This window comes from Citrus sinensis, chromosome 1 (assembly GCF_022201045.2).
Source record: "Citrus sinensis cultivar Valencia sweet orange chromosome 1, DVS_A1.0, whole genome shotgun sequence".
In the NCBI taxonomy this organism is placed as follows: Eukaryota; Viridiplantae; Streptophyta; class Magnoliopsida; order Sapindales; family Rutaceae; genus Citrus; species Citrus sinensis.
The window spans coordinates 5,300,372-5,320,544 of NC_068556.1; the positions used below are offsets into that span (position 1 = coordinate 5,300,372).

The following is a 20,173-nucleotide window of genomic DNA, read 5'->3' on the forward strand; positions in this document are numbered from 1 at the left end:
CAATTTTACAGGTCAAGAATTTAAAGATTTTTTTTAAAAGATAGATTTAATTAATTAACTATCCAACTTCATCTCAACTAATGTGAAAGGATGAAGTCATGATTTTAATTTTAATTTTTTTAGGTTGGGCTAAAATTATTGTTAGTAAAAGTATTATTTATGTGAATTTATTTTTATTTTTAAATATTCCGCAATAACACAATCACAAGAAATCTCCGCTATAACAAGATACAAGAAATTTATACTCTAAAGCTTGTATCCTATACAAAAGCAAGTGAGAAATATATAAAGAAGAACAATCATTTAAACTAGAGGTTCGATATAGTAGTCACATGGGCATATTGAAATTGTTTGAAAAAATTTATAACGTGCATTTCATTGAAACGTTTATCAAAGGATAAAATAAGAGTAAGAGAATGTATAAGAGTTGTTATTATTTCTTTTTTTTTAAGAGTAAAATATTAAATTTCAAGAAATAAAAATGAAAACTGATTTAGCTCGGAATTCGAATAAATTCTTGAATTGATTGAAAGAAAGAATTATGAAAGGAAAATAAAAAGAACAAATTTTTTTTGTGAATCGAAGTATTAAACTAAATTATACTATTCTATCAAAAATTGAACATGAGATGAGTAATCAAAGTATTGTAATTTCAAGAGTAAACTAATAAATAAAAATTCAAGTACTTAATATTGGGTTTTAATTTTTTTTTCCCTTTTCATCAAATTAGTGTATATAAACTGTGAGAGTCTTAGACAGAGCAAAAAGAAACAAGGTCTAGAGTCCAGACTTAAGATGGACAAATTAAAAACTATAAAATAATAATAAATAAATAAATGCTTGACTAAGCAAGCACAAGCACTGCACAGGATTCCATTCACTATGGTGCCTCGTGATGAATTATTAAGCCACATGAGCAATCATTAATCAGAAAGACAAACGAAATATTATATTTGACAATGATGGTATATGAAGATGCAGAGATTCGGCACATGCATGCATTGGCCCCGACAATAATGTCTTTGTTTGAAACCCTGCAATCATATGAATAGAAGGAAAAAGAAATCTCATAATTAAGCCAATTATGGGAATGTGATTTTACAAAATTACGACTTTATTGAATAATCTATATATATACTGAAATTACACTGCTGAATCAAATACCGCCTGTTACACATTATTGTATCTGTTGGACACTTGAATAAATGTTTTTTTCACAGAATTCCAGGTACGCTTGGGAATATACTATGTTGCTGCTATACAAATTCCAACCCTCTCTTAAACTTCATTTCTACGAGGAAACTGATGAACTTGCCACTTTGTTCTCATACAAATGAAGCCACCTTCACCTTGTCATCTCTTTTGGAACTTGAAGGCTTTTATTGCATAAGCAAATATCATTGCAAAAATAGTGGCGAAAGCAACCACCATAGCACCGGCTATTACCAAGAAATCGTGCCTAAACCCAAACACATCCTTCAGTAAGTGCTTCACAGGAACCGAGCCAGTTCCATCTGAAAGCTTCACAAGTTTATTGTCGTCACCAAATTGTGAAGTCTGGAGGCCGTACAGACTCCATGCTATAGGGTTCGCCCAGTAATACCATCTCCAGTAAATGGGAATTCTCTGCAAAACAAGTGGAGCACATTATCGTACTTTATAGGTGTATGTGAGAATGAAAGGCAACCCAACCCACGGGAAGTAGATTCCACGATTGCATATTTGGATGAAGATCATTTTTCTGGAGATCATTTTATTGTCAACACAGTTGACTACAAAGCCTATGGTCCATGTACATACTGCTCTACAAGTTTAGGCTACTGGAACTTTCAACATGATGCTATCAGGTTATGTTAATAAAATAAAATGAAATACACAAGCTGTTCTAACAAAATATGATACCACACTAAAAATAAAAATGGTAACTTAGGTACCTTGTGGGCAATCATAAAGCCGCTGAAAAGGTTCCAAAGCATATAACAGGGAGCAGCAATAATGGCAGCCACATTATGATTTGGTGTGATAGCAGTCGTCATCATGCCATAAAAGGTGAAATATAGCATGGTAAAGTACATAAAAAATATGTAAGAAATAAACTTCACAGCAGTCCACTCAAATGAGGCCATAGAGTAGAAAATGGAGCAGTAAATAAGTGCCTGTCCAAACACATAAGGGAATTCAATAACAACCTGCATATATAAAGAAAGAAAAACACTAGTGAAGTTTTGAGTATGGTATCATTGCGCGAATAAAGAAGTGGGGAAAGGGAAGAACACAGAAGCAGACCTGTGCAAAAGCAAAAGGTAGAGCTGAATACATTCCAGCTGCTCTCTCTCTATATGAAACATATCTTTCAACAGAAACGACAGGTTGAACAGCTGAGGCATTGGTAATTCCGATGAATAAGACAGCTACATACATGGATCCCATGGCATTAAATAAATCTTGTTGGTTCTCCCTGTATGAATGAGCATTCAAATGTGGAAGAGAATTTAGTGATACAGACTTCTGCCCACAGCAAAGAAGACTATGTCTAATGAGAGACGAGAAGCGAAGCAAATAGAGAAATGAAACTGATATAATAGCAAATATCAAACTCTTGACGTCCTCGGTTCGTGGAGGAATATATGCACCAAGGGAACCAAATAAAAAGTGAGAGATTGCAGCTGTCTATTACCTACCTTTTTTACAAGCTTTTGACCTCATAGTAATTCATGTGTAATTATGTGATGCTAAAGAGTTCCAAAAATGCCCAAGTATGATAGAATATCTAGGAGGTTACAGCTTTAAAGGAAAACTTTAATAGCAAACCTTTTTGCACCAAATTTCCAACATATTGATCCAAGCATTAATGAGATCACAACAGTGTAGAAAAAGCGAACTGCTGTATATTGTGGGTTCCGCCAATAAGATAGGTTTTGCTTTCGAAGACAAGCTAAAAACTGGTTAGCAAAAGACTGAGAATACTTAGTTGAAAAGTTCAATTTTTTGGAGCTAGGACTTGGCTTGCTTAGACTCTCAACCAGTTCCCTGTTACGTCTGAAACATAGCAAGATAGAATTGTCAGACAAGGGAAAAAGAAAAGTGCTGAATGTAATAGTGAAACCAAACAGCTGGAAATTCCCCTAGGACATGCACATACTGAAACAGGTTTGATCTTCGATAAATTTCCGCAAAATCAACACCAAGACGACTTTCTTCAACTGGTGAAGTAACCTCAAGCATCCAAGCAGCAGGATTATATCCGGGCCTGATCTTTGGCACACCTTCAACTGCCTATAGATGCAAAGATATGCAGATTGATAAGATGAACGTGAACAACATCACGATGGATTTAACCAAAAAGTATCTGACAATAAAATATTCTTGGAGATTTAAACATGAATGATTCAACCTCAAAATATTTGATGAGTTCACAAGACTTAGAACCAAGTGGACCAGCATATATGAGCTCTCCTCCGCGCTTCATAAACAAAAGCTACAGAGATAAAAGATTATAATTTCAGGAGAGTATCAATGAGATCAAAACATTTCAGAAGTATCAAGCATAATGATAAATTATCTCAAAATTTTCCATCCACGTAACTGAATAACAAGCCTATCAACTAACAATCAGACAAAAAGTGTTGGGTAGCTACAACAAAAACAGGGACATAAGCTCATCTGATTTCTGACATTTGACATGTCAAGAGAGAAAACCTTATTAATAAAGATCTCTCCAATTCTAAGAGAAAATACCTCATCAAACGATTCAAAAATGTCGATGCTGGGTTGATGGATTGTGCACACAATTGTTCTCCCAGTATTTACAATGTTCCTAACAGTTCTCATCACTATTGCTGCAGCCCTTGCATCCAACCCTGATGTAGGCTCATCCATGAACACTATAGAAGGGTTGGCAACTAGTTCAACAGCAATTGTCAATCTTTTACGTTGCTCCGTGGACAAGCCGTTAATTCCTGGTAGACCAATCAATGCTCCACTTAAAGATGTCAGCTCCACAAGTTCCATCACTTCCTCAACAAATGCCTGAAAATTTCAATCAATGAGTTAATCTTAGCCAAGATACATAAAATAGAAGAGAGATGTATTTAATATTACCTAGCCAAGATACATAAAATAGAAAAGAGATGTATTTAATATTACCCTTTGTGTCTCCAATTCAATCTCTGATGGTAACCGCAGCCAAGCAGAGAACAGAAGTGATTCCAGAACAGTCAAGCCAGGAGAGTGAATGTCATTCTGCTCACAATAACCTGAAATTCTAGCAAAAGTTTCTTGCCTTTTGGGATAACCAGATATATATATGTCCCCTTCTATGATCCCGCCAGTTTTTCGACCTGCTAAAACATCCATGAGGGTGGTTTTACCTGCACCACTAACTCCTACCAATGCCGTAAGCACACCAGGTCTGAATGCTCCAGTGACATTAACCAATAGCTGCAATCTATCCTCTAATACGCCTTCTTGTTTCAATTCCTGAGGAGATACTTGGATCAGATGAATAATATTTAAATATTTAAAGTAGCAAGTTGGAGTAGAACATTGTACGCACCACAGGGACATCTACAAAGTAATTGATATTGCCGAAGGCCATAGAAAGTGGTTGAAACGGCAGAACCATGCCTTTTTGCTTGAAATATTTTCCTATCCAGAAGTCAAGATAAATGTAAACTTTTCAGCATCAAATCTTGATGTATAAAAAGGAATAGAAAATAGAAACCCGATGTATATTGCATTTTACAAACCATTTAGCGAAGATGAACGCTGCAAGTACTCTCTCAGTTCGATAACAACATTTTCACCTTTCCTTCTCCTGTCTCTCTCCTGTAGCTCTTTCTTGGAGACAACAGCCTGTTGCTTTCCCAAAGCTGTGAAACAGTAAAAGCATAACTTAATGCAGAGTATCTTTCTACTAACTTTCTTTATTAGCAGACACAATAAAGGAGCACTGTTTACAGAATGAGATCACTCACGGTTAAGGTAGCTTAAGAAGAAAGTGAAGAGAGCATTAAATAAAAGTGTATATCCAAGCATGGCTCCAACACCGATCCAGTACCAGTAGCTTTCTGGAAACAAACTGCGTTGTCTCAATATTGCCTCTCCTAACGAAAAGTTGGAGTTCCCAGCTTTCTACATATAAGGAAACATACAACAAGAGTTTCAACATATATTCAAGAAAACAACAGGTTGAACTTTACTTAATTAGCAAAATATTAGCACTTATGTGTAAATTTTGTCTATTGCCTTAGATCACTAAATTGAAATAAATATTTACATTAATTTTTCATCTGATTACCCTTTAGGCACATGACTTGAATCAGGCCGTAAAGAAAGACAGAATGCTTAAAACCACCAAGATTACGCTGCAAATGATAATAGACTAAAGAAAAGTGATGCACAACATACAGTTATAGCCAAATTTTCTTTAGCCTCTTCTCAAAGTGAAGCCAAAAGAAACATCTCAGGATGCACTTCCACAAGCTCTAGGGTTTAAAGCCATCAGAACTATGTTTCCTAGCAAAATATTTCATCCCATGTTGGACAGACCTGACCCAAAATGTACATTCTTGAAAATCATTATTGGGACATTCACAGATGGGGTGAAAGGAAGGAGAAAATTACTTGACTTGTGTGGTAACCAGAAATTAGACAATTCCAACTTTGAGTTAATATGGTCTCAAGATGATCACAAGGTTTTCAGTAGAAGACTCCCAAAAGCTATCAACAATTCGATTGGGACACAGCATAGTGTTTGACAAGGCTACACTGTGACTCTCATCTAATGGCTTTATCAAATTGTTTAATTCGAAAAGTGAAAACAGCATATACAAATTGTGAGCAAGTGTAATTGATAATTTGACATACCAATCATAAGCGTTATACATGTCATGTCTTTCCATTTTGTATGTGTAATAGTTTGCAAAACTGAGCTACTTAGTACTTACATTATAATTTTAAAAATTGGTTGTGCATTAATTTTATTTTTCTTGTATCATATTATTTATTGGACAATATGTTGATGTATTGTATGTACATCATATTTATAAGATCTTAATAGGATACAACGGCACTCAAGGTCCGGAGGTGAAGAAGGAAACTCATTTAACAATACTAATCAATTGAAACAATAGTAGTAGTCATTCATCATTACTGTAAACCATATTGATAGATGAAAATTTGAAATTTCAAAAGCACCCAAAAGCTTTGAAGCAAGATGCATAGATGCTTATATGATATGCTAAGTAAAAGATTACACTATGTTACCTTATCCCAAGAATGCCCAAGAAATTCATTCACTGAAGCTGCATTTTGGGCATACATCAAAGGAGAAACCCAGAAACCCCAGATCCACCATTTCGGTATACTATCTGCCACAGTGATTAAAAAAAAGAAGAATAAACTTATGAAGACATCAGCAACTAACCATGTAGATATTGCAAAATGGCAAGTTTTACCTCTTGAAATGATGAATCCTCCAAGAGCCATGACCACCAGCATTGCGAAAGATCCAAAGGTATTGGCAACAATCATATTTCTGCCCAACGATCCAATTACACGGAAAAGACCTATAGACATCTGGTGCAGAAAGAAATATAACAAGAGTTGCCGGGAAAATCTGCAATAAAAAATTCGAATCATAAATCCTTTTCATTTCAGTCATCATCGATTGCTGAATTCAATAGAAGCATAATATTTACCTAACAACATTAGGATCATATCCAATCACATAGTATGTAACAGCCACCCAAAAACCAGACTCTATGAGCGATGTTGGAATGCTCAAAGCCCAAGAAGGAATTGTATAAACCCAACTAGGATAGAAGTGCAAGTCTCTATGCTTGTAAAGTACTGGGAGCTTCGCCACCAACATTGAAACCTCAGTAAAGCCATTAAAGAGAATAATGACCATGGAAAAGTAAAGTGCTCCAAGGTACAAGCCACCATCATCGATTGTCTTATGGTGCATTGTTGTCCGAAAAAAAACAGTCATTGTGATTAAGGCAACAATAAGAAGCTGCAGAACAGAACACATTAGTGAAAAGTTAGCATTAGCATTGTCAATATAACAGCAATAAAAATGGTCTCTTAGGCCTTGTTTACCAAATACAGACACTAATCCACTCGCCAAATTAACAGATTTAGTAAAATTACCTGAATAAATTTGAAAACGTAAATAAATGAATTCCGTTTCATCAGTAGCAATTGCCAGTTAAAGCTGGTTTTGAGAAGTTCACTCCTCTTTTCACCATATTTAGAAGTTGACAATGCTGCTGGATGATTAAATCGTCTGTCAAAAGGAACAGCCAGTTCCTCTGACAAATTCTTTCCAGTGTGATATGAATGAAAAGCTTCAGCAAACTTTCCTGGAGATATATATCGGTATGGAAGGTAAGGGTTGGACCAGTATTGCTCTTGGTCCTTCTTTGACGTAACCTGTATTCAGAATTTTTTTAGCAAACTTTTTTTTTAAAAAAAAAAGAGGAGTATGATGCATATGAATTTACATACAATCCTTGACCACTTACTTCCTGCAAGAAGTCTGCCACATTCTTTCTCTTTGGACAACTAAATCCCATAGATGCAAAGAAATCAAGAACAGAAACTCGGGGTCCCTGGTATACAATCTGGCCTTCAGACAAAAGTATAACATCATCAAATAACTCATAAGCCTCAGGAGCAGGTTGAAGCAGAGAAATGACAGTGGTCCCATCAAGTGCACGGGTAGAATGCTTAAGATATTTGATGATTTGATAAGTAGTTGAACTATCAAGGCCATTTGATATTTCATCCATGAATAGTACTCTGGCTGGACCAACTAATAATTCACCTGAAATCAAATAATTGCTAAATCAAATCAGCACGAATAAAAGCCAAAAGAATTTTACTATCAGTAGAAGGTAATATACATTGCTTGCACCTGTTGTCAGCCGCTTCTTCTGGCCTCCAGAGATACCTTTAAGCATCTCATCTCCTACCAATGTGTCAGCACAAGTGTCCAAACCTAGAATCTTTGTCAGACAAACATTAGTGCTTCAGAAGTTTAACAATTTATGTTCATTTAACCATTTATGTTCATCAACCCCTTATAAGCGAGAGCATCACCCTACAGTTCAAGGTACCTATTTAACTTTAAATCAAATTCCATTGGCTAACAACATGCTATTCAACATGTTTGATGGGCCAATCCTCAGTAGTCATTCTTCAAGGGTGTTAGTTACTATTTAGGGATGTTTAAGGCCACAGTCACAAAAGGAGTGCCAAATGTATCCAAGAGCAATCAACATATAGAGAGTACCTTCATGATGTACTCCACCACAAGACTAGTCTTCTGACCCCCCAGTGCAAATGACTGAAAGCAAAAAGTGTAACATTGAGAAACTCTCAACAGAAATATATATTTTCAGAAAAAGAATTAGTCGTCCTACAATTACCTTCATAAATATATCAAGATCTTCATCAGGTTTTATCCCAGCTATTTTTTCTCTTCTTGCAAGTTCCGTAATCATATCTTTTGCCAGAATTCATAGTCAGCAACTAGGAGAGCATTGCTCTTACAGATACAAATTACTTTCTGGGGCTTACCATATTTGGATCCAACACCTTGACACCGTCCTGCAAAATCCAGAGTTTCCCGTACTGTCATCTCTGCCACTTGCCAATCCTGTTGACTGACATAAGCGGACGTCCTTGGAGGAACAAACTCTTTAAACCCGTGTCCATTGTATGTAATTTTCCCTGACACCTTTTAAAAAATCAAAGTGCAAATATATTACAAGCAATGAACAATCAGACAAGGAAATGTTGGCAACCAGGTGTCATATTTTAAAACATGTTTAGCATCATTCAAGAAAAGCAAAATCTTAGTACCTGTAAATGATGTCCGAGGCGCCCAGCAAGAGCTAGCAATAGTGTAGTCTTTCCTGAGCTCGGAGGACCCAGCAACAGGGTCAATCTACAAATAATAATTGTACCTTATAAAACAGATACAAACGTGGCCAATAGTTTTACGGACTTGATCATGTCTGAAATTACCTCGAAGGTCTAATAATCCCACTTAAGTCATCCAAAATTGTCAATTTGCTCCTGTTTCCCCGATATATCCGCAATTGCCTCAAAAGAGCCTGAACAACAGTCAAACGGGTAAATTAAAAATAAAAATAAAAATAAAAATAAAAATCGATTTATAGCAACAAAACAAAATAGTTAATTGTGATTAATTTACCTCAGTCATGTTAAAAATAAAATTGGGAATAGTTGGTAGCGCTCTACTTCCAAGGTGAACAAAAGATTCAACTGTCAGATTCTGAAATCGAACCTCAATCTTTGGAAGCTCCAAATCAACTCTGTAATATTCTTTCTTCTTCAGTCAGTTCTCATCGACCAAACAAAGTCTCAATTCGATTATTTAGAGCTAAAAATTTCCAAATGTAACTCATCGAGGAAGTGAAGCTGGTGCACAACTAAAAATAAAAATTAACATGCATTCCACTTGCCAAAAAAAAAAAAAAAAAAAAGTACTTTGATTCCACAACTATTTTATTTGTTAAAATGGAAAATAAGTAGTTTAAAAACAGTGTTCGTTGAAATAAGTTATAAGATTTTATAAGTGTAAATTGAAAAACAAAAAAGAAAAAAAAAAGTCAAATTCTTAATGTCGAAAACACAAATTCAGCTTCTCGTTTTTCAAAAGCTCAACGCACTATCAATAAACAAAAAAAAAAAAAAAAATGAAACGATTCATTACGCTTCGCATCTCTTTCTCATGCGATCAAAGAAGCGCTCCGGATCATCTTCAACAGCATTCACCAACCGGTCCAACACAAGCCTCTGTTCCTGAACCGCCAGCTCACTCACATCGACCTCCTTAACGTCACCGACCACGTTCTTGAAAATGCCACGGCGAGCTCGAGCGTAAGTCGGCAGCCGCTCAAGCGCCGCCCACCTTAACGCCTCCTCGTCCTCTACCTCGTCCCTAAACGACGACGTTCTAGAAAACACATTCTCCGCCGAGTTCCACATCCGATCTAATTAATTATCACAAAACAAAGCCACAGAGAAAAGAGAGAGAGAGAGAGAGAAAGAAGCTGTAATGATGTTATTTAAAAGTAAGATCACATGTAATGTGAGCTACTAGTGCTGCTACTGCTGCTGCCAGTGCAATATCTACTTGTATTCAAGCATGGTAGTTGGGCTCTTCATTAATGGTGCCTCATTTTTTCTCTCTCTCTCTCTCTCTACAAGTCTTTGGTTGTTTATCAAATTAATTTACATATATTTCTTTCTAATTCTTTATGGAAAAAAGTATGTCTTAGCTTTCTTTCATTTCCTGTTACCCGCAGTTTGTTTCTCTTTTTCTCTCGATGAAATTTCTCTATTTCTTGTTTCCGTAAAAGTTTGTCGTTGTTATGATACTTTGCGGAGAAGCCTCATTAATGGCCGCGGGAAAGACAAAATCTGGAGGGTTTTCAATCATACACGCGCTGGACATAGAGGCGATGACACACGCCACTATTATTTGACACGTTAGGGTGATCTACACGTGTTAGGAAGCATAAGGGTCGTAGCGAGTGGGAGTAGGGTTTGTATGGAGTTTTTTTTTTTTTGGTTTTTTGAGTAGTGGGAGGATTTGAATTAAACGGTTGGGAAAATTACCAAAACCAAAACGAGGTGGATTTATATTTTGGTGTTTTTTTTTCTGTTTTATTATTAAATTACGGCAGGGTGATTGGGACTTAGAAAACGGCGGATGATGACTGATGCGTGGTGAGAAGAGAAGAGTCATGGACTCTTAATTTATGTTTCTCTTACTTTATGTTTTGGTTCGAGAAAATATAAGGGAAATTTATAAAAATAGTCATAAATATTTTGTTATTTTTACAATTAATTCTTTTAATTTTTTTCTATCAACATTAGTCAAACACAAGTCTTTCTCCCTAAATTACCCTTTTTTATTAACTAAAAGTAACAATCTTTCTCCCATATCGTCAAACCAAACGCAGCTTAATCATCAACCAACGTCGACGGCAAAAGACAACAGTAAAGGTAAAATCCGATCATAATTTATCCGAATCCAACACTAATCGGTATCACTTAGTGGTATGAGTTATTTTCTGAACTTGTTGAACTGAGTCGTGGGTGAATCTGGCGACAGGGTGCCTGTCGCACCAAGAGTTAGTGCGATAGGCACATGTCGCACCAAGAGTTAGTGCGATAGGCACCTGTCGCACCAAGAGTTAGTGCGATAGGCACCTGTCGCACCAAGCTTCGGGCGGCAGGCACCTGTCGCACCAAGCTTCGGGCGACAGGCATTAGAGGATGGCCGTATGGAGTATGTGAATGGTAAAAATCGAGCTTTTTTGGTTGGGAAAAATTGTCTGTTTGATCAGTTATTGGCAAGAGTATACGAAGTGTTACAAATAAACCCTAATGAATATAGTATTACAATGAAAATCACTTTGAGGTCTAGTAACACATTATATCGTATATGTGCACTGCCCATGGATATATTTGATGATGAAATGGTGAGGGTTGTGTTGCATATGGCATCCGACGTAGCCAATTTTGGATGCATTCCTATATTCGTGACCACATCACCTCGAGTTTCGAGCGAAGGTATTGAGCCACATGTCGATACAGAAACTTCGTTTAGAACAAATATGTCTGGCCCCGATAATGATGAAGAGGTGTTGCCAAGGACAATATCGCTGCAGCAATATTACTCTCCAATCCACGACAATTATGACAACATTGATGATAACGGCGTTACGTTAGAGTATGTTGGAGCAACGGTATTTCCAATAACGACGTCGTTGGAGCAACGGTATTCTCCGTATCACAACAATGATTTTCGGGACAATGATGATTTTCATCACGAGACAGAGGGGGATAATGTTTGTGCAGAACCTTCTAATAATACGAGGGGCACTCATTTCAATAATGATGGTGATGATGGAGGAGCCGGTCTTTCGAATGTTCCGTCGTTTCAGCACGACGATGAGTGTGAAAATAATACTCCTGTGAATAACAGAGGCAATAGACCTAGTCCTTCTATGGTGCGATCGAGAAGGCGAATTGACGCCCTTACAAGTCTTGCTCCAACTTTGCCTTCGAACATGGTTGCTCCAAGCTTTGTTAGCAGTTGTGATTCAGATGATATCAGTGTGGGTAAGCTATTTGCTGAGAAGAATGAGTTTATATTACAACTACGCAAGGTTGCCTTTAGAGATAAGTTTGATTTCAATATTGCACGGTCTACTACGACACGTTTCGAGGCTCACTGTTGTTCAGAATCATGTAAATGGCGTATTCGAGCAACTAGATGTTCGAACGAGCAAAATGTTCCTTGGGTGGTGAAGAGAATTGACAATGTACACACTTGTCATAATGAGGTATTGGTTGATGGACGTCATCAAGTAAGGAGCCGGATTGTCGGTCATATTATCGCAGAAAAATATATTCAAGACAAGAGGATTTATACTCCGAATGACATAAGAGCAGATATGCAACAGGAATACGGTGTTCAGTTAACATACCAGCAGGCATATCGGGCGAGAGAAGTTGGTCTTGAAATAGTTCGAGGCAACCCTGCAGAGTCATACAACTTGCTCCCTAAATACTCTCACGTACTAACTACAGCTAATGAGGGTACAGTCACTCACCTCGAGCAGGATGGAGATGGTAATTTCTTGTACTATTTTATATCACTCGGATCTTCCATCAAGGGTTTTATGCAGTACATTCGGCCTGTCATTGCTGTAGATGGTACTCATCTGAAGGGACTATATCGTGGAAGCATGTTCGTGGCAACATGTCTTGATGGTAACAATCAATTGTATCCGTTAGCCATTGGGATCATGGATTCAGAAAACAATGATGCTTGGGAATGGTTTATGATGAAGTTACACAGAGTGATTGGCGATAGACCTGAATTGGTAATTATCTCTGATCGATGCACTGCCATAAGGAAAGCCATTCTTAAAGATTTCACAATGCAACCCATGGCGTTTGTTTTTACCACGTCAAAGGTAACATTAAGTCTCAGTTTAGAATGTCTAAAGCTCTTTGGGATCAATTTGAGCCTGCCTTTATTAATGCAGCAAAAGCATATGGCCACGAGGAATTTAAGAGACAACTTGAAGGGTTGTGGATGATCCACTCGGGTGCGGCTGATTACCTAGAAAATAATGTCGGTACGTGCAATTGGGCAAGGTCTCAGTTTGAAGGTAGGAGGTACAGCATACTTACCACCAACATCGCGGAGAGTGTTAATTCTTTCATGCGGGAACCTCAAAAATTTCCTGTTACTCATCTTATTGATCACTTTAGGAAAACAATGCAGCAATGGTTCTATGATAGAAAAATTGTGGCTGAATCAATGACTACTCGGCTAACAACATGGGCGGATGAAATAGTCACTGAGAGGAGAACTATAGCTGAAAGAATGATAGTTCGGCCGGTGTCTCCGCATCGATTTCAAGTGGTAGGCGGTGGGCTTAAGGAAGGTTTGGTTGACTTGCAACAGAGAACTTGCACATGCAGAGTGTTTCAGCTTGATCAGCTTGTATGTGCTCATGCAATTGCGGCGTGTCTAACACACCGGGTGGATTTTATTAACCTATGCTCGGACTTTTACACTACAGAATCGTTGGCGATGGCTTATGCACAACCAGTAGAGCCAGTTGGTGATGTGGCTGATTGGGAAATTCCAGATGAAATTCAGGAGATGCAAGTATACCCACCAGTTGAGGCACCACCACCTGGCCGTCGTAAAGAGCTCATAATACCCTCGGCTGGCGAGGACGTTAACAGGCGGACTGTAAGATGCGGGCGGTGTCATGAACTAGGCCATAATCGTAAGCGATGTAAGAATCCCATTGCGTCGACTCGAAGTTAGTTGTTATTGTGTTTTGTGTATTGTACACTTATATGTCATAAAAATTTCTTTTATTTTAAAATATTAAAATGTTAGCATTAAAATTATATAAACTTAAGTGCGCAAATAAAAAAAAAATTCAAGTTTAAAAATTCAAATTACTACAACGGTTTACAATACAATATCGTCATTAAATATGTCAACCACAATCTTCTTTCTAAAGTACTCGACATGACTAGGGTTAAACTCCAATCCAAGCCCGAGCATTAAATACATCGTAACCATCAATACAAAAACACCGCAATCGCCAGTTCCGGGCTCCTGTTGTGGCGCGCTCCTAATTGCGATAACTTTCCAGGGGTCGGCACTCCGCAACTCAGGTCGGATGTTGTAGAATCCAATATATTCCAACCATCGAGGGAAGATAACTTCAAGTGGCTTGAATTTCAACCTGTATCTTTTGTCGTCGCGGCATGTGAGTAATGAGTCATAAATCCAGACTTTATTTTTCTGAAAGTCCATTCGTGCCAGTACCCAATGCTCGCCGTCCAAGTTAACAGGGATGAGTAACTGCATATAAAAATTCAAAAACATGTTCGTTATATATGAAATTGAAAAACAACTAAGAAAAATCGACAACTTGTATATAAAATGCAATAAAATACATACCATTGTTGTGCAAATTTTAATATACTCGCAAGCGCACGAATCTATTGTAGTATAGACTAATGGTAAGACCATGAAAAATTGGGGTGGTCTCTCCATCCAGGGTTATATGTGTTGAAGTATGGGTTGTAATTTAATGGCTTTCTCATTACACCTATGGCATTGACTTGATCTGAGTATAAGTCATGGTCATGTGGTTCTGTTGATTTAGCAGTCGATAACGATGCTATTTGTCGAGCAAGACCTTCAACCATCTCTTTGACTTCTTTAATTCCCGAAGTTGATTCGCCAATTTGAACCTCATTCACTCCTTTAATTCTTCTAGTATTCCTGAGTGATCGACTCCGTTGTTGGGAATTATCCGCTTGTCGCTGGAAGAATTCTCAAATCTCTGATGCACTTTTTGACATTAGCTCTCCTCCACTTGTTGCCATTAGTCATTCTTGCACATTCGGCAGTAATCCCTCCAAAAAGTATTGACATTGGTGCCATTTCTCGTACCCATGATGTGGACACTTCAAGAGTAGCCCATTGAATCGCTCCCATGTTTCGAAAAATTGCTCGTCCTCTCTCTGGGTAAACTCCGAGATTTCCCTGCGAATAGCATTGGTTTTATGCACTGGGAAATATTTATTCAAAAATTTAGTTACCATTTGTTCCCATGATGAAATGCTATTGGCAGGCAATGTATTAAGCCATGAACGAGCTCTATCCTTTAAAGAAAATGTGAATAATCTGAGTTTAACATCATCGTCTGAAAAATTTTCATATTTAAAAGTTTGACAAATGGCATGAAATCCATTCAGATGATTATATGGGTCCTCATTTTCTAGGCCATAAAATGTGGGGAGACAATTTAGCACACTAGGTTTTAATTCAAAGCTCCTAGCAGCTACATTTGGGTATCTTATACATTATGTGCTCAAATTTGCTAAAGGACTGAAATAATCCTTAAATGGCCTCTCCTGTGGTGCTTGTAAATCCATTCCAAATTTATTTTTAATGTGCCTGTGTGTGCGAAGTGTTTTTTCTAATTCAAGGTCTATAGGTTCAAGATTATGTAATAATGACCTACGACCATGCATGCAAAATAAATAAAATAAAAATAAAAATAAAGATGGGAACAAAACAAATAAAAATAAAGAAGAGTGAGAAATTACGATACTAACTTTATTGCGCTATTAAAACCTTTCTATAAAAATACACAAAAATAAATACGTGAAATAAATTAACTAAAAATAAATTAATAAGATAAACAAAAAAAATTCAAAGAAAAATAAATTGAAAATTAAATTACATAATTTTAAAGAAGAGAAAAAGAAAAGAAATACTAACCTTTAAATGTAGATTCATTTTTTTTAATAATAAAAAAATACAAGAAAACAAATAAAAAAAAACTATTCACAAAAATTAATTCTATAAATTAAAATTACTTACCTCCCCGGCAATGGCGCCAAAAACTTGTTGTGCAAATTTTAATGTACTCGCAAGCGCACGAATCTATTGTAGTATAGACTAATGGTGACGAGTGTCGATCCCACGAGGAGGTGGATTTTAATTATATATAGAATTAATTTTGTAAATGGGTGGTTGGATTTGTGGTGGAAATGATTTGGAATATGCTAAAACTTAAATTAAAATGGCGAGAATAAATTCTAAAATTGGTATTGAAATGGCGAGAATAAATTAAAGAGAATTATATTGAAATGACGTACTTGGGTATCTGGATCCGTATCAACATGCATCATGGGCTAAATATTCCTTATTAATGCCAATTAAATCATGAGGGGGGAATCCACACCTCATGAACCGCGCTCTAATCAATATGGTGCTAAGGGCTTATCGTGCCAAATAATAATAACCTTGTACTAGAGGGCCGGTGAAACCAAGGCGGTACTAGACAAGATTAGTATTATTTGTCGACGAGAAGTCAAAACATCCACAAAAACTAGAGGGGGAGAGAAAATAAATTTACCAAATTAAGCCCATGACACATGTTGAGACTTCACTTTCAACCCAAGCTTGAAAGAAAATTAGCCACTCATAATTGAACTAGGGGCAAAATGGAAATTTATTAAAATACGAAGAAAATATAAGATGGAGAAGGAATTACAGAAAATGGATCCCAAAAATGGATTCAGAGATATCAAATTAGGGGGGAGGGGCCCCCTTTTTATAGATACATGGAGTAAATCATGGCCATCGGATTAAAAACAGTTTGGACGCTCAGGATTGCGCCACGTCATCAGTCAACAGTCCACGGTTTGACCACGCGGATGAACAATAACACGATTTGACCCGACTTTGAACAGTAACGCGGTTTGACCCGGATGAATGGTAACGCGGTTTGGTTGAAAATAATCCTGTGTGATGCATGCACCGTATGCGAGATTTTTCGTCCACTGATATGCTGCCACGTCACCATCAACAGTATATAAGAATTTTAGTCCAACAGGATCGTGACACCTCATCAGTCAATGCCACGTCATCGGTCCGTCTATGTGAACAGTGTCGTGAACAGTAACGTATACAGTACCGTACACGTGAATAGTACTGTACATGTGAACAGTGCCATTTTTCCTTTTATGCTCCTCCTATGGTTTTCGACCGTCCTGAGTTCAAAAGTGATGTCCGTTTTGCCATCTGATTTCTCGTTTATTGTGAAATGACTATGATGCCCCTAAAATACATAAAATACTTAATTAAAATAAAACACATGTAATTAAATCACAAGAAGGTTAAATACATAAAAGTAAGGGTTGTTAGTAAGACTTGAAATGTAAAATGACGGTTTTCTCCTTTATAAATATGCATTTTCTAACACTCAACAACCATATCGACATCCGTCATTGATTTGGACATTGTGTGCTGTCGCCCACAAAGATAACTATTCATGCGGTCGTCGAATACTAATAAATCGACCGCACAATCCCCGTTGTTTCATAACTGATTCAAGAACACCTAGTACATAGATAACCAAGAAATGCATAAATTAACAAAACTTAAAGGCAATAATTAAAAAAAATAAATAAATAGTATTTATAAGTTTTGTCGGCACGTTACCCAAAAAAATGTGTCAATATGTGTGACACGTTGGAGTAAGGCATTTGGATACTGCCGTTGTTTCTCACTAATCAAGCGGAGATACTCGTGAATATGCTGTTGAGAAACAGAAATATAACGATTAAAAAGAAAATTTTTGGTGAAACAAAGCCACAACAGTATACATAACTTCGAAAATAAAAATACCTCATCGCCTAGCCATCCCATCGAAGCTGTACCCAAAATTATTTCAAAGAATGACCGCGGGTGCTGGACTCTCAGGCGGACTCTGCTATCACCAGTGAACCATCGATCAAACTCAGCAAACAAACTAGAGTCCTCCAATCCTCTAAGTGGATTTACATCCACACTCGTACTCATGTCAATCGCATGCTCCATGATTTGGGGTCGAGGTAAAGGCCGGACGTGCTGTCCTCGCCTGACCGGAGGAATCATGTAAGGACTGTTATAAACATACGACGGTATGTACGCGCGGCCGAACTTACTAACGCCCGGAGGCACCTCAGTGAACACCTGCACGCTCTCCCCACTAACATCCCCATAGAAACTATACAATGACGTGGGCGTAGACAAATTTTCATTGCTCACGTCAGTATACACTCCATAGTCATCCGGGGCCTGTCTATTCGCTAAGAAGAACATATTAAACAACTATTAAATTAAAAGTTAAACGAACATAATTATTAAATTTAAATTTGCTCACCGCATACGAGCGTGCAGGGGGAGAATCCTTATTTGGACGTTTAGAAAATGTTTCGATGAAGCCAACAACGGTTTCTTTAAAATCTTTTAATTCTGACTTTATTTCATACACGTTACGATCAATCTTATCCAGCCGTCGTTGTATGTAATCATTAAACTGCTTTGTCCTCGACTATTACAAAAGAAAAAAATAAAACTTTAGAATAACAATAAATAATTAATAATTTATAAAGAAAAAATATCGTGTATTATTTATAACCTCAGAATCCCGTGCGTCATCAGAGTTGTCTGTTTGATGCTGGTGGTCATCAACAGCCACCTCATCCTCAGAAGTGTCATGACGCTGCTCTGGTATTGGGTTTGGTATGTCGTCATGATCGTCATACTCGTCTGATTGCCTTGTAACCAACGGCATCGCGTTGATTGAGGATTGGTGATGTATAAAGTATCATTTAAAATTAGTAAATGAAAAGTCAAATATTTCGATTAAAAAATTTTTAGTACTTAGAATATACCGACCTTATGAACCCAGTCTGGAATGCTTGGCACGTAATCCTTCACAGAGAGCCAATATTTTCTGCTACTCTCCTTTGAATTTGGCTCAAGAGTTTGTAAAACGTCCTCCTGCCATAAATTCAATTGAGTAAGTATACATAACTTAAATTTAGTAAAGTTAAAAAAATAAGTAATACATATTACTTACAAGACGAGATTCGTCGTTGAAGAACGAATAAACCTCCACAAAGTTGATTCTCGAAGACGCCATGGGCTTCCATTGCAGAATGCGGGGAATCTTATTCTTCGTTTTGACGACCCATGTTGATGGCAACCCTCCGATTGCTTCGTAAATCCAAGCCTACAACAACCAAAGTGAAAAATAAAATAAAACAACTATCAAATATTTAATATTATAAAACTTATTAATATCGCAGAAAAAAAACGCACCTAAACCACAGACGTAAAGCCGTAAAGATTGTATTTTTCAATATTATGATCTGGATTTTTCAACCGAGTCTTCTTAAATTTCTCATCTTTCTCGAACAGTGCATTGTCAAGACTCTCGTAAATCATTTCCCACGACAATAGACCCCATGGACGCTTTTGGAAGTACTGTATATCATCAACTTGGTCAAGCCAATCGAAATTGACTTGACAGTGATTTTTTCTTGCATTTAGTACTCTGTCCGCAAAATAAAACAGCGCAATCTTTAATGCGTCCATATCGTCCATTTCCTCGAATTTCAACTCCTTAAATATTGCATCGAATTGCTTCACATTAATCTTACGATGCACACCACCAAAATACGTATTCCGTAGCCTCTACTCCATTTCATCATTTTTTTTATTGGTATCAACACCAAATGAAAGTCCAGTAACCAAGCACCATTCGACAATTGACAAGCGAATCAAATGCTTACCAATTTGAAACCATAACTGATCTTCACGACTATCTTCTTCATGGGCCACTTGCCGCAGTAAAAGATTGTGCAAAATCACCCCACTAAATGGAAAACTTCGACACTCCAAGAAATGCCCAAATATATCCTTTTTGAACATGAATAACTGCCGCTTCGTTAATTTTTCCTCGATGGCTTTTACGACCGAAGATAACATACACATGCTCGAAATTCGACCAAGAAAGTGATCGGCATAACGAAAATACATCTTGCCTACTTCGATATCCGGTGATTATGATTTCGCCATGTATCTGTAATATTTATAAAATTATTACATTACATTTACAGAAAAAAAAAATTGACTCATAAAAAAAATACTAATTTTTGGTGCGACAGCGGGCCACGCATGGCCGCGCATTGCTGCCCAGCGATGGGCGCGCGCGCGCGCCCTGCCCCCCTCCCTCCCGAC

The 20,173-nt window shown here is 37.2% G+C and overlaps 2 protein-coding genes and 1 non-coding gene across 4 annotated transcripts; 2 read left to right on the plus strand and 1 right to left on the minus strand.

The window, feature by feature from the left end:
• Nucleotides 1-1,049: 1,049 nt before the first annotated feature.
• On the minus strand, nt 1,050-10,367 carry LOC102631050 (ABC transporter G family member 32). 2 transcript variants are annotated; one of them, XM_006475698.4, is made up of 24 exons: nt 9,749-10,364; nt 9,227-9,347; nt 9,037-9,125; nt 8,872-8,956; nt 8,587-8,746; nt 8,436-8,512; nt 8,300-8,353; nt 7,922-8,012; nt 7,530-7,831; nt 7,156-7,437; nt 6,702-7,018; nt 6,459-6,619; nt 6,268-6,371; nt 4,977-5,133; nt 4,749-4,871; nt 4,556-4,647; nt 4,147-4,479; nt 3,739-4,029; nt 3,395-3,478; nt 3,143-3,276; nt 2,812-3,039; nt 2,287-2,458; nt 1,935-2,189; nt 1,050-1,626 (listed from the first exon to the last, which is right to left on the minus strand). In XM_006475698.4, exons 1-24 carry the CDS (start codon nt 10,021-10,023, stop codon nt 1,354-1,356), a joined length of 4,260 nt encoding a protein of 1,419 aa, XP_006475761.1. In that variant the 5' UTR covers nt 10,024-10,364; the 3' UTR covers nt 1,050-1,353. The 2 variants fall into 2 exon arrangements, 1 of the variants encoding a protein (XP_006475761.1); XR_008052999.1 differs by lacking the exons at nt 1,050-1,626; nt 1,935-2,189 and having other exon boundaries at nt 2,311-2,458; nt 2,682-3,039; nt 9,749-10,367.
• Nucleotides 10,368-11,447: 1,080 nt separating this feature from the next.
• Nucleotides 11,448-13,897, plus strand: LOC127901416 (uncharacterized). Its single transcript, XM_052438675.1, has 2 exons — nt 11,448-12,935; nt 13,046-13,897. The coding sequence occupies exons 1-2, from the start codon at nt 11,448-11,450 to the stop codon at nt 13,895-13,897; spliced, it is 2,340 nt and encodes a 779-aa protein (XP_052294635.1).
• A 1,143-nt stretch (nt 13,898-15,040) lies between these two features.
• LOC127898771 (small nucleolar RNA R71) lies at nt 15,041-15,144 on the plus strand. Its single transcript, XR_008050603.1, has one exon. It is a non-coding gene; the product is annotated as a small nucleolar RNA R71 (small nucleolar RNA).
• Nucleotides 15,145-20,173: the final 5,029 nt, after the last annotated feature.

Coding starts and splice junctions, on each gene's coding strand:
- LOC102631050 (XM_006475698.4), bottom strand. CDS start 10,023: ATGTGGAACTCGGCGGAGAATGTGTTTTCTAGAACGTCGTCGTTTAGG. Junction 4,648..4,748: donor GCGTTCATCTTCGCTAAATG/GTTTGTAAAATG, acceptor ACTTCTGGATAG/GAAAATATTTCAAGCAAAAA. Junction 3,479..3,738: donor TTTTTGAATCGTTTGATGAG/GTATTTTCTCTT, acceptor TTATCTCTGTAG/CTTTTGTTTATGAAGCGCGG.
- LOC127901416 (XM_052438675.1), top strand. CDS start 11,448: ATGAAAATCACTTTGAGGTCTAGTAACACATTATATCGTATATGTGCA. Junction 12,936..13,045: donor TTGGCGATAGACCTGAATTG/GTAATTATCTCT, acceptor ATTAAGTCTCAG/TTTAGAATGTCTAAAGCTCT.